General features: G+C 41.1%; 1 protein-coding gene across 1 annotated transcript in view; it reads right to left on the reverse strand.

Moving 5' to 3' along the window:
* Nucleotides 1-2,986: 2,986 nt before the first annotated feature.
* ALX1 (ALX homeobox 1) overlaps nucleotides 2,987-13,812 on the reverse strand; it is a 105,220-nt gene continuing 94,394 nt past the window's right edge. Inside the window, exon 4 of the mRNA XM_086936860.1 lies at nucleotides 2,987-3,646. Coding sequence (XP_086792986.1) covers nucleotides 3,326-3,646 — 321 coding nt within the window. The 3' untranslated portion in view covers nucleotides 2,987-3,325. The remainder of the gene's footprint in view (nucleotides 3,647-13,812) is intronic.

Consider the following 13,812-nt stretch of genomic DNA (forward strand, 5'->3'; position numbering starts at 1 on the left):
CTACTCTCATTCTGGTATTACCCAGCATGAGAGAAGTATAGGTATTGGGTGGAGCGGGCTGGTTCCACGCTCCAGCAGGGACTAGAAGCCGGTACTCCTGAGGCCTGCGGATATCTCCATGCAATAGCTTGGAGATATACAGGTGCACGTCGGTTTGCAAGGCTGGCCAAACCTACATGCGCACTGGTAGGGTATACACCTGTTACAACGCATTTGTTACTCCGCACTACCATTACAACGCGACTTTTACAACGCATACCATTACAACGCATTGCGCTGGGGGGCGCTCTAGGATAGGGAATAAGTATAATTTACTATCCAACACCTTCCCTAGGGTCCACGGGGACTGGAGTTAGAATAGTAAATTATACTTACCACTATCCAGCACCTCAAAGCGCTATGCGTTGTAATGGTATGCGTTGTAATGGTCGCGTTGTAATGGTAGGTAGTTGTAACGGTATGCGTTGTAACATGGTACATCCCACTGGTAGTGCCCTGAGCCCACCATCCTTCCTGCTGCTAGAAGCTCCGGAGTAAAATATAATGATAATAAAGGAGTTTTATTAACTGCTCATTATCATTTTATTTTATGTGCGTCTGCTGGTTCCAGCAGTTGGGCGATGCTCCTCCTCCATAGTGGAGGGGCCGCCCCTGAATTGCAACCTCCTTCTCATTGTTTAGGACTAACCTAATGAATCACCCTCTGAATGCCTGCTGGTTGACTCATTACCATCGAATAAAGACAAGCCTGATCCGCTTTAATCATGAACCTACGTAACTACCATCATGATCTGCTTTGTTATTCTAAACATCATAGCGACTTGTTTGTGTCATAAATGTAGCACATTGTTTATGTAAATGTTCTTCTCTGTTGGTATGAGAAGCATTCCTGCGCCCACGTTCAAGGATGATAACTGAGCCGTAAAATATCTAAATACATACATTTTATAAAAAAAAAAAGAGGGGATTTCCTTCGCAGTGGTAGAATAATGTAAACACTGGAAAAACAGTGCTTTGGGATCTGTAATAGCTTTTTAATTTTCAGAGAGTAATATATTTATTTCACTATTTTCTACATTCAACTGGCTGTAAGCAGTCAATTGATTATCCTAAAATCAATATATGTAAATAAGTGTCAGGACTTATTTTATTATTTATTAAAACATTTATAAAGCGCGAACGAAGGCCCTTGGGCATCTCGGCGCTGAGAGTCTCTGCAGTGTTTAACCAACAAGGGGAGCTAGAGTTTATTGATTAAAAAGCCAGGTCTTGAGTTGCTTGCGAAAAGACCAGAGGGAGGTACTCGTTTTGATCAAGTGTGGCAAGGTGTTCCAGAGTTTAGGTGCGGCTACAAGGAATCTTCTGTCTCCCCATGAGACAGATTTGGTACGTGGTACCACCAGTTCGTGTGAGCTGGATGAGCGTAGCGTTCTGGAGGGACTGTAGGGAATGAGATTTTGAGTAAAAAATGCAGGTCCGACATTGTGTAGAGCCTTATATACTAAGCAGAGGGACTTGAACTTAATTCTCTTTCTTACAGGCAGCCAGTGCAACTGTCTTATAGTTTCTGACGCAGATTGGTGTTTAGGGATACAAAAAGTTGAGCGTTGGAAATGGGGATATTTTGCAGTCGAAAAAATTAATCTGCATGATTGACAGAGAGTCTGCCTTTCATGTAATTCTCAGAGCACTGCTATGGGAACAGAGGTTCTTGTAATAAGGCAACAATCAAAGAGCTTGATTTACAGACCTTTTTCTGGCATTATTCCATAGATCTCAAGTCAAAGGCTACAGATAAAAAGCACATCTGCAGATGGAACTACTGACTGAGTATCCCACATTATGTGCAGTTGGATGTTAAGTGATAGGAGCGGTTACCATGCAACGCGTATAAAACACCCACAAACCTGCACATTTGTACCCATTCATAAACACTTGGCATATCCCCTGCCTCCCCGGAATCACACAAAAGCAGTGGAGGCTCCTCTACTGCCTTGAAGCAGTGAAAAAAGGAAAAAATAGAGTGATAATAACGTAATGTTATTATCATATTATTTCTCCCTCCTGCTACGGCAGCTTTGCATGAGGGGCGGGCGGGGCTGCAGAGCAGGGGAGGAGTGGTAGAACCCTTCACCTAAGTGCGCAATGACTATTTGGTCGGCCCTCTCAGACTGCGCAAAACAGTTGTGTGCACTTTCCCTGTTCTCCATGCAGGCATGGAGAACATGCCTATGCCCCCAGTCCCTGGCTGGGCGCCGAACTACTGCACTCAGACTAATCACAATGCTGAGCCTGGGTGCTTACCACTCACAACACTGCATTGCAGCATTGTGATTGGTCAGGGGAGCCTGGCTAGGTTTCCTGGAGTCTGGAGGAGAGCAGGAGCGAAGACACGGGACCCGGCATCAAGGTAAGAGTATTTACATTTATTTAAATTCAACATTGGGCAGTGCGCCCCTACCCCCACCCCACTACACCCCTTCGCCTGCCCACCACCTGGGAGCCGTGCCGGTAGCCACTGCACAAAAGCATACACCAAATAATATTGGAATAGTGTGCATCCAGGGAGTGAAAGGTGGAGGCCTTACTCACAAGGCTAAATATTTTCCCTCTTAATTAAAAATAATGTAACTATTTTATATGTTATGGCAAAATGGCTGCATACTTTCGTTAGCAGATTGCCCATCCCATGGACAATACAATACACGGATCAAGTACAATGTAATTACATAGATTTTCGCACATACTCCTTTGTATTTTTGTGAATTAAAAAAGAATTAAAGCAACATCCTGCTTAAAGCGAAGAAGAAAATTAAAGGTGACTAGATTTGCAAGTTAAAAAAAAAGGCGTGTGAATCGCCCGCTGCGTACAATATTTGTCATGAGTGTAACACATCAGAACCAGATCACAAAGAGTGAGAAATAATATCATTTAATATGAAAAGCTGCAAAATGAACAGAAAAATAAAAATAGTAAAAATAGGCACAATTGTTACAAATAGTAATGTGGAATCGCAGGTAAATTGGTGCTGAGCAGACGGAATTGTTTTGGCTTCAAGTTGTTTTGCAGAAGTATATTTATTTGCTTAACTATACACCATGATTTCCTCTAAAACAGGATTAATACAGGAAGGTATTACTACATGTTTTCTTTATACAACATTATATTTACAAGCTGTGTCTCTTATTTAAGCGCTTGAGCCGGCTCATTCATTCATCCGGAATAGAAGCAAGAGTCCAGGCTCTTGCCTATTGTCCATCCTTTAAATAGTAAAAAGAGGTTGGGTGCCTTCATTTCTCCGTAAACAGAAAATACATCCTTATTTTACATGGCCCAGGAGATATTGGCGGCGTGCTCCTTGGCTTTCATCCGGAGCACAGCGATGCTGGAAGACCGCCTCTCGAACTCCGGCTTGGCTTCGAACGAGTGTCCATTCGCAGCCCCCGAGAGTAAAGAGTCAGTAAAGAAATTGTTGAGGGGCACGTGGCCAAACTGATTTTGGTGGTTGGAGAATCCTGTGTATCCCGTGTCAGTCCGAGAGGGGTGGGGGTAGGGTGTCATACAGGAGGAAGTGTCCCGCGGCAGCATGCAGGAAGTGACCACGGGGCTTCCGGCCGCATTTCCTGTCCACAGATTGTTCTGAATCTGGAATGAAGGAAAACAGAAATGTTACATTTGCTTGTATTTTTGGTGTGTTTGCAAATAATTTAGAAAAGAGTGAAAAGGCATTGTTCTGAAAACGAGACTTAGCATTCCTGTAATGACAACGCCGTCAAACATTGTAGAGGTAAACTTCATCTCGTGTTTTTTGTTAGTTATAATAACATATATACATAAGAGATTTGCTACTGCAAGGTAACATGTTCAGTTGGGAAAGCACACTGCAGCACCAAACAAAAAACAATACAATGTTATGCTAACAAATAACAAGATTCACAAATGAGATAAATTACATGAGAAAACTATGCTTGGAGTAATTTATTTATTCATTATTACATTAGGGATCCCTTGGGTGCCACATACATTGGAACACTATCTCAGCATTGTAAAGTCATGGGCCCAAGGCCCACCTACTTCAGAAATAATGGCCACTGATATTCTTAGTATGGTACATAGAACTGGTCACGAGCAGTGGCGTAAGGAAAATTGAGGGGGACCCCCTGCAAGGTTCGTGGAGGGGCCCCCTCCGGACTGTATCAGGAGCTCTCCGGCCGGAGTACTGTGCTGAGGGGGCCTCCCTGGAGCACATGCGCTTGGGCATTTTCATTGGGCGGGTCACTTGACCGGTGAAGCCTGGGTTGGACGGGTGTGGGATGGGAGTAAAAGCCAGCCCTCTGGGAGTGGCTGGTAAAAAGCACTACAATATGTCCAGCAGGACACTGCAAGCATACATTAGGCATGTAGGAAACAATGCATTTAAACGTATGGCATTTAATTTTATTTTTGACATGACTATTTCCTAAAGCTGTGAGAATTCTGTTTGCAATACCTATTGTGCTTTCTTTTTTTTTAAGTAACCATTTTCCCACATTTGCCTCCCCTTCACACGTAGATCTTAAAACAATAGGCATATTGGTAGACTATCCTATGCTTTTTGCACCACCAATGCCAAGCCCACATGGGTCAATGTTAGGTGCACAGCTACCGGCCAGGAGTCTTTTGTGAACGGCAACATGGCTTATTTCGTCTTTCCCAGCTCTGATAATCGTTTAGCTATTCCCAATATATTTAGATTGTAAATGTGTTTTTTTTGGATGGAGGCTGCAAAGTACCACGCCTCCGCTTAGCCTCAGGTGATCTCTGCCCCGCCCTCAGCAATGGTGTTTGAGTCCGGCAAGCAGGCTGGCGTTTCTCCTCTCAGTGAGCACTGCTGACCGAGTGTAAGCCCCGCTTCTGCTTTCCTGCATCAGGCAGTGGTGCGAAGAGGTTCCCGGTATCAACAAAGCTTTCGTTTTCCTGTCTTCTTTTTTCGTGGATATTGGAGCACTTACAGCAACGGCTTGGCGGCATGCTTCTGCTCCCCTGGTGGCTTCAGTCGGAGCCTACGGTGGGTGAGGAGCAGAGAAAGAGGCAGAGGAGGCAGCTGCTTTGATTCTGAGCAAAGGGAAAAGCACAACGCCGCACAGCTTCGTTTGTTGCTTATTCTTTGACTTTGTGGTGGTTCGGCGCATTGCATAGAGGAGATGGCTGTGATTATTTCTGTTGTAGCATATAGCTGAAGCACCTGATTAAATAGCAGAATAGAAGCAATTTCTTCATTTTTCACAGCCCTCCTCGACATCTAGCATGCTAGAAAGACTTTGGCTTTCCTTTTTTGGCTCCCTTTGTAAATTGATACTTGTATAGCGCACTACTCACCCGCAAGGGTTTCTAGGCGCTTCTACAAATACGGTTGTGGAACCCATCCTGGCTTTCCCTGTGAGGCGTCCACTCCTGGGCACCCCCAAGGTGGAGGACAGGCATCCTTAGCGTTGTGGGGGCCGTTGTGGAGATTAAGCAAGCTATTGCCCAGAGTTGCAGAGTGGGACTCCATGATTGGAATAGGCACCGAGGCGAGAATTATCAGGTCCGTGGAATTTTTGAGTCCAAGACCTGCCGAGGCGGGGAATTGAACCCTGGTCCCGGGCTAGACCTCTGCATCAGGGTCTGCCACTCTAACCATTGAGCCACACTTCTCCACTTTGAGATACCCTTTGTTTTTTGGCTGTCTTGAAAACTGTGCTTCACTCTAGGAGAATTGCATTCTACTAAAATAAAAATAAAACATTTTGAAGATTCAGAAGGTGTTTGGGAGAGACTGTTAGAGACTGTTCAGAGGTATATGCTCACAGGATAACACAAAAGATAATACAAAGAAGGGGGCTAAAATTGATAGTAGAGTCAGAAAAGGTCGGTCTAAGGGGAAGAAAAAAAAATGGGCAAACTATTGAATGCTTGTATTAAAGCAAAAACCCTCTGACTCCAGGTCAAAGAGGCAAAGGAAGCGGCTCGGATGGCCGGCAAGGAATCTTCTGTGAATTTGCCTGAACTTAACTCCACATGAGAGTTCAGATGAACAGAACTCACTGGATTATCAAATCAGACTAGCGCCTTAGAAAATGTGACGATGGTCGATATGAACTCAATTACTGCTAGCCCAGCGTCGTCTTTGCAGAATAATGTTAGATCTGACGGTCTTAAAAAAGCAACAACAATAATGAAGGAGTCACAGCAATTCTCCTTTTTTTTGGAAAAAGACAACTCTACAGCCTTTCAGGAGCCCTGTGTTAGATCTACAGCCTGTTGTTGAAGCCTCTGGGATTAGTCAACCTCTAGCTGCTTCACCACAAGCAAAGCTTGACATGGAGTTCCTCAAATTAATACACAAACGGATGTGTGTTTGAACACTGCACCTCTACCCGGGGGGATATTCCATCAAGATGAGGGAACATTGTTACTGACTGTTCAAAAGGAGGTATACTCAGGAATCATCGAACCAGCACAAGTTTCCAACCAGACAGGGGGTAGTTCTAGTGCCCCCGGTACTCCATTGACTCCGCCGGCTAAATCCCAGTTACAATTTCAACCTGCTTTACAGAAGTTAGCTCCATCAGAGGACATGCTGTCTCTGGGTGAGCATATGGACAATCATATGGACATCATTTATCCTGTATTGTGGATCCCTTCTTCTCTGTCCCTAGTTTGGACACTGAGTCAGCGAGTGAAGTTCAGATGACTGTTAAACACATGTTAAAATTAATTCTAGAGGAGGTCCGGGAGTTGAAAAGAACTCAGAGAGCTGAACTTTCCTCTATACATCTGCGATTGGAGAAAATTGAGGATGTAATTTCAAGTTTTCCACTCAGACTCCAGGAAGCTGAGGCTCGGATATCAACTCTAGAGGAACAGATGACGGTGGTAATGGGAGAAGTTAAGGCGGCAAGTAAAAGCAAGCAGGCCCTTGAAAATAAACTGGATGAGTTGGAAAATTATAAGCGAAGATCCAACCTTCGGATAGTTGGGAGTCCCGGAAGGGTTAGAGGACTCTAATACAGTGCAATGGGTCGCCTCATTCATAAAACAAAAAGTAATTCCAGAGTTTGAAGGTGACCTTACTATCACCCGGGCGCATCGTGTACCTGCTCGCCCATGTCCTAACTCTACGCTGCCACGCATAATATTATTACATTTTTCAGACTATTGCATAAAAGAAACAATACTATCCAAGCCTATATAACAAAGACAGTTTCAAGTTAATGAAACAACAAAGTGTCGAATCTTCTCGGATATGTCTGCAGTGGCGGCACGTAGGAGGAAGGAATTTGTGAAAATTCTCCACCTGTTTAAAGCCAGTGGAGCACAGGCTACCGTCGCCCAATAGTCTAAACTGAAAATCTTGGTTAAAGGCAAATTTTATATGTTCTCTGATTTAGATGAAGCCCAGGAATTATTAAAGGAGATATCACAGGGCCAGAAGGGTTGAGGGAAAGAAAGGAAAGCTAAGATCACTGTTCTTTCAATATGGTGCATTCAGCATAAGAACTAAGCTTCATCTCTTGGCTCTGGTTATGGATATTTAATTTGTGTCTTGTAAGTCAGCAGGCTCAGATTCTGGATTTACGATTCTTCTACTAGATACTTAGTTAATCAATGGAGGATATATATGTAATTTTCTTCTCATTGCTGGGGGGCAGAGGCGGGATCATATGAGTGTGATAACATGACACCCAAGTTGCTAGGGGGCTGGGTAATGTGGTTGGCGTGGTAGAGGGAGGAAGGACCACATTCTGGGGGGAAGGGGCACAGGGGTAGGTTCAGGAGCACTAGGGAGGGTGGTGAGGGACACAGTAGGTGGGTAGGGAGTAAAAGTAAGGAAAAAATGAAGTCCTTTATTTTGTTTTTTTTGGTTATTTATCAATCTAGGTTTTTTATATTTTCTCTAGAACCGCTTGATGACTAGTAAAGAACAACTGAAATTGGTTTCATTTAATGTTAATGGCCTTAATAATCGGAAAAAAATGGGGGCCATAGAAATGTGGATCAAAACTGAAAATCCCTCAATAATTCTCTTACAGGAGACTCATATTTCATCTATAAAATTATCCGATTTCTCTATGTTTAGTGCCTGGGCATCATACCAAGGTTTTTCCTCATCCTCTGCGTCCCATAGAGGGACACCTATTTTTTTTAACAAAAACATCCAAGCACAGGTTATAAATTCTGAAAGGGATCAGTTGGGGCGTTGGTGTTGGGTAACATTTATAGTTAAACATAGACAGAGACCTATAACTTTTGTTAGTTTCTATGTGCCGGTCGAAGATCATTTTAAGATTTATGAAGAGTTCTTTCAATCTTTACTGATTTTTATAGGTGATGTTATAATTGGGGGTGATTTTAATATTCTTGTCAACCCAATATTAGATTCCTCTACTCAGACAAGAAGACAGCTGAAGCCTAAATCCTTGAAAATTCTGCAGAATTACAGAGTTACCCTTAACTTGCATGATCCTTGTATGAATTTTCCAACTATAGCAGAATATACGTGTTGGTCAGGCGGATTTAAGTCCTCATCACATATAGATTTTTTTTAGTCTCTAGAAATCTTTGTTTTAGTCAGCAGAGATTTCTCTGTAATGGATTTTCGGACCATGCTATGTTAGTTTTAGAGATGCAGTAGAAGACTCTGTTAAAATACCCAAATGATGGGTGTTTAACAGACAATATTTGAGTGATGAGTTCTGGGTTAAATCTATGAAGGTAGAGATTAAAGAGTTCCTTATCCGAAACAGTGAGTCTGCTTCATTAAACATAGTTTGGGACTCACTTAAGGCCTTTATCCATGGAATAATCATCGGAAAGGATGCGGCCAACTTAAAGGAAATTACAGCTAAGAAGAGAAATTTTGAGCAAAAAGTGCAAGCACTTAGCTCCACAATGTTATATAATCCATCTATAGCTAATCACCATCAGCTTGATCAGGCCAAACGCGATCTTAGTGCTAATTATTACGCTCAGAGTGAAGCTGTATTTCGGCAACAACATCAAAAGGTATATGAAGAAAGCTATTTCACGGGTAAATTTCTGGCCTGGCAGGCTAGGGAACATGCTGCCGCGAACCAAATTAAAGCGTTAAAATGCCCTCTCTCAGACTTAGTGATAGATGACCCGATTAAAATAGGAGATATAATGCTTAAGCACTATGAATCTATTTATGGCCAGCACCAGAGAGTAGATACCCTTTTGTTAGAAACTTTCTTACATAATAATGAACTACCTACACTTTCTGAAATAGAACAACAATCCATGGCTAGTCTATTTTCTATGGAGGAGTTGGAGAGAGTTATTAAAGATCTTCCTAATGGCAAAGCCTGCGGCCCGGATGGGTTTTCATCGGAACTTTTTAAAGTCTTTTTTTGTACATTTGCTTATTTTTTTCTTGCATTAATAAATTCCATACTAGAATCCTTTAGACAGGGTAATGTAGTGAGTTTTATGAAGGGGAAGAATAGTGAAGATCCAAATTCCTATCGTCCGATAATATTGTTAAGCTCGGATTACAAAATAGTAACTAAACTACTATCATTACGTTTTAATCAGTGTACGGCGAAATAGATCCATCTAGATCAGAATGGTTTTATCGCGGATAGACAGTTAGCTACTAATACTCATTATCTAATTGAAGCTTTGGATTATTTTGAGACACGGGGTATACCTGCTTTAGTTTTTTTATTAGATGCTGCCGAAAAGGCTTTTGACCTCGTGGTGTGGGAGACATTATTATTTTAGGTCACTTTGGGGTTTCTGTTAAAATGATATCCTTGATTCGTAATCTGTACTCCAATGCCAAAGCTAATGTAATCATTAACTCCTCAGTGGCAGGGTCAGTCTTAGTCAAACAAGGCACAAGACAAGGATGTCCTTTATCGCCAGTCCTTTTTGCTTTCTTCATCGAGCCTTTGGCAATAGCAATAAGGAACTGTGCGGAAATACCCCCTCCAATACCTTTGATGGCAAAACTGAAATTATATGTGGATGACATCATGCTTATTATAAGAATCCAAGATAAAGTATTTCAGCTTTTTGAGGACTTTGAGGCCTTAGGGGGATATCGTATAACTAAAAAAAAGACTGAAATACTACTGCAGCTTTGGAACTACATTCTGACATTCTTTCTTGTACCAATACTAGACCCAAGAGATATCTGGGAGCTTTTTTTCAGCATCTGTTAGGGATTTATATCATCTGAATTTTGAACTCCTTCTTTGAAGGGTTCAGACATTATTTTCACGTTGGAACTCTGTCCAATTATCTATTTTAGGCTGTGTGACTTTTATCAAAATGTCTGTTCTTCCCCTGTTTAATTTTTTGTTTTCAACCATTTCATGTCCTTGCCAGGATCTTTTTTTACTCAAGTTGAATCTGTGATTACATCCTTTATTTGGGCAAAGAAAACGCACTTAGCACCTTATATGAAGATCGGGACCAGGGAGGGCTCACCCTTACAAATCTCAGGGATTACTATAACGCATATTTTGCACAGTATTTATCCAGATTTAAATCTCAATTTCAAACAAAAAACTATTTATAAATGCTTTTATTGATCTAATGTGCAAAGAAAATCAGATACACGCTCCTCTGCAGATGTTTAAATCTCCCAAATTAGTTCGCTATAAGTCCCTACAGTGGTTTTTAAAAAAAATCAGGCTCTGTTTAAAAGATATTCTATCCCCGTGATTAATTCAACAACCTTATTATCCAGCATTTTGCCACTGGTTGGCGCTACACAATGTTTAGATCTTGCTGTTAATTGGGCTACGGTTGAATTTTTGAAAGTCGCAGATTTTCTGAGAAATGGGAATTGGATCACCCTGGGGGAAATACCTCAATTGATTACCAGGAACTTCATTCTACTAGGGTCATATAGCATTTTGTACAAATTTCTTGCTCAACTGGATATTACTCAGTTGGACTAACAAAGTCAATTAGCCACTGAGTTATTAGTTGAAGTACCGGATAGAAAGCCGGGGGTATGGAAGCGTCAACTTGCTCAAAGCAGGAACGTAGATTTCAGTCTGAAAGCGATTAAAAAATGGCTGGATCAGGAAAATCAGGCTATGCCTTTGAATGTTTGGTCAGTGGTTAATAAACTTAATTTTAGTACATTACAAGGGGCAAATTGGCGGAGAATGCTATATTTTAGTAAGTGGTTACTTTATCGAAAACCATCTCCAAAATGTATCCTAATCATTCTCCACATTGTTTTCGATGTATTCACCATTCTCCAGCTAACTGGTCACATGTTATGTTTCATTGTGCCAAGATCTCTAAATTTTGGGAAGATTTTCCGCCATCTTCAGATCGAATGTGGTATCAAGAAGGCAGTGAATGAAAAATTAATTTTATACGGTTTTGATCCTGATCTTTCTCTTCCTGACCAGATGGCTAAATTGTTATATATTGCTGTGGCAGTGGCTAGATTTCTTTGGTTACAACGATGGCGTACAGAGCAGATTCCATCGATCTATGAGTGGATACATAAGATGAAAAGGGTTAAAAGCAATGAGCGGACCTTCCTTTTACGAATTGGAGGCACTAGAACATTTTATAAGATATGGGGGACATTTTTTGATTTAAATAGAGAGTAATTATTGCTATTATCTGATGTAACAGATTTAAAGCTCTGCAGTACATTACATGCTTATAGTGTGATTCTAATTAATTCCCTGCTTTTGGATTGCTTGGTGTATGGTATATGATTTATTCATTAGGTTTATGTAAATATTTTCTATGTTAAAAGAATTTTTAAAGTGTCGATTGGCTGTATATTATTTATGATTTTGTATTGTCATTAAGTACTTCGATAAAAAATGTAAAAAAATAAAAAGATTGTAAATTTGCAGGTTTATACCTTATTCATGGGATGAATACAGCCTACGTCTTTCATTTCTATGTCCTTTCCATACCATAAACATTTGTGAATCTTGCTTAATGTCTGCACTACAACCTTTCCGCAGAGTTATTCACAATTGCTGTGTTTTATTTTCAGCATCAAAATAGTTTCCCCGCTCTATCCTACATGAATTCTTCCACTTCATTCCCAAAAAAACAGAAGTGTGAGCTAAGTGTTGACTGCGTCAGTTGTCAATCAACATACATATTGTTGGTAAGGGAAGGCTTATGGCTCGACATTAAGCATGCACAGATGCACAGATCTGGTCAACAGGTGTGTAAACAAATTTGAAAGTAAAACAAAAACAAGGAAATGTAAAATGTCCATGAAAAAGACATGCCCATTTTATCAAGCAAAGGAGAAGCAAAATCATTTCTCTCTATGTTGTACCTAGTGAGAAATAAGAATTGATTTTCCATGAACTTTTGACACTAGACTACAATGGAATAAATAGATTTTGAACACATTTGCTGATCACAAAGGTGAGTTTGCTGAAAACAGATGCTTAATTCCATGTGCTTAAACAGGGAGCTAAATGTGTGACAAACCACTGTGACAAATGTGTTTGCTTTGTTTAATGATTTGGAACTTGGGATGTCATTTAATGGTTACATTTAAATTCATAGTTGTGATGCCGCGCATACTACTATTTTAAATATGGATAGAATAAATGTGGCAATAGTTGTGTTTTAGGTTGTGCTGTACTATGTCATGTGGTGTATAAGGCACATTCTGAGATTGTTCACCACTCTCTTTTTGAATTGGCCTGCAGCTCCTTCATTAAGTTGCTCAGGGAGGATATTCCAAGCTTGGGACGGATGGATAATTTATTATATTGTGTGAACTGGGCAATAAAAAACCTTTAAAGTGACAATTCTGTGTGCTGAGGCTAGGGCAGCTATAAAGTGACAAAAAGCAAGCATAGCCTGTTCAGAAAGCATCCCCGCTTGGACGAATCCGGATAAGAAAATCACATATGGTACAGCTAAAAAACAAAGTGGAAAATTAGCTTTCATACTTGACTGTCACCTGGATGCTTATTGTCACCCCTGTATAAATGAAGGAGTCGGTGTCTAATTCAATATCCTCAAAACCTCCAGCTCTCGTGTTTTACAAACCAGAAACATTCATTCCTGTCGATAGATAGAAATTCCAAATCAGGGTGAAAGTGGTAATGTAACAACCTCTGGAGGTTCTTTAACTCTGGGGAGTTCTTACTCAGTGGCAATTTTGTGCATGGTGCTGTGATGAATGCTGAATGGATTGCTTTGTGTGGGTTTACATTAGGGGTGGGCCTAACTCGCTTAGTTAGGTGTGGCGTAATAAAACAGAATTAACTTGGAATTCTGGAAGGTGATGCTTGAATTATGCGAGAAGAGCATTTCTGTGTTTTCCACTATTTCTTAGCTCGAAAATGCCCCCTCGAAGTCAAAATGGTCATGAGGATGCATTTTGCACTAAGAAATGGTGCTAAATGCAACAGAACACAAATAGCGAGCGAGAGCAGCCGCTCCCGTTCGCTGAATGTGCTCTTGGGGTAGGATTACCCCAAATTACTAACTGCATTTAGTGTTATTTTCTGGACACAAAAATGTATTTCGCTCTAAGAAACCGTTAGGAAAAGGCTCCGCTTACTATGTGTTCTCAATGTAGGATTTCCCCCCCAAATTACTCTTAATTGCGCAAGCAGGAGTAATCATGCAATTACGGTAACTCTGCATCAAAGAGTAACTCAAAATTACCAAAACTGCTCCAATTACTATGGCATAACCGGAATTTTACCTAGCCCTAGTTTACATAGCCCACCTTTAGCCCCACAATGTGTTTGGATGAGGTTTCTGTTTGGTGGTCCTCTTTTGGGCAGTGGTTAAACAATCCTATC

This window comes from Lissotriton vulgaris, chromosome 1_1, assembly GCF_964263255.1.
Source record: "Lissotriton vulgaris chromosome 1_1, aLisVul1.2, whole genome shotgun sequence".
Classification (NCBI taxonomy): domain Eukaryota; kingdom Metazoa; phylum Chordata; class Amphibia; order Caudata; family Salamandridae; genus Lissotriton; species Lissotriton vulgaris.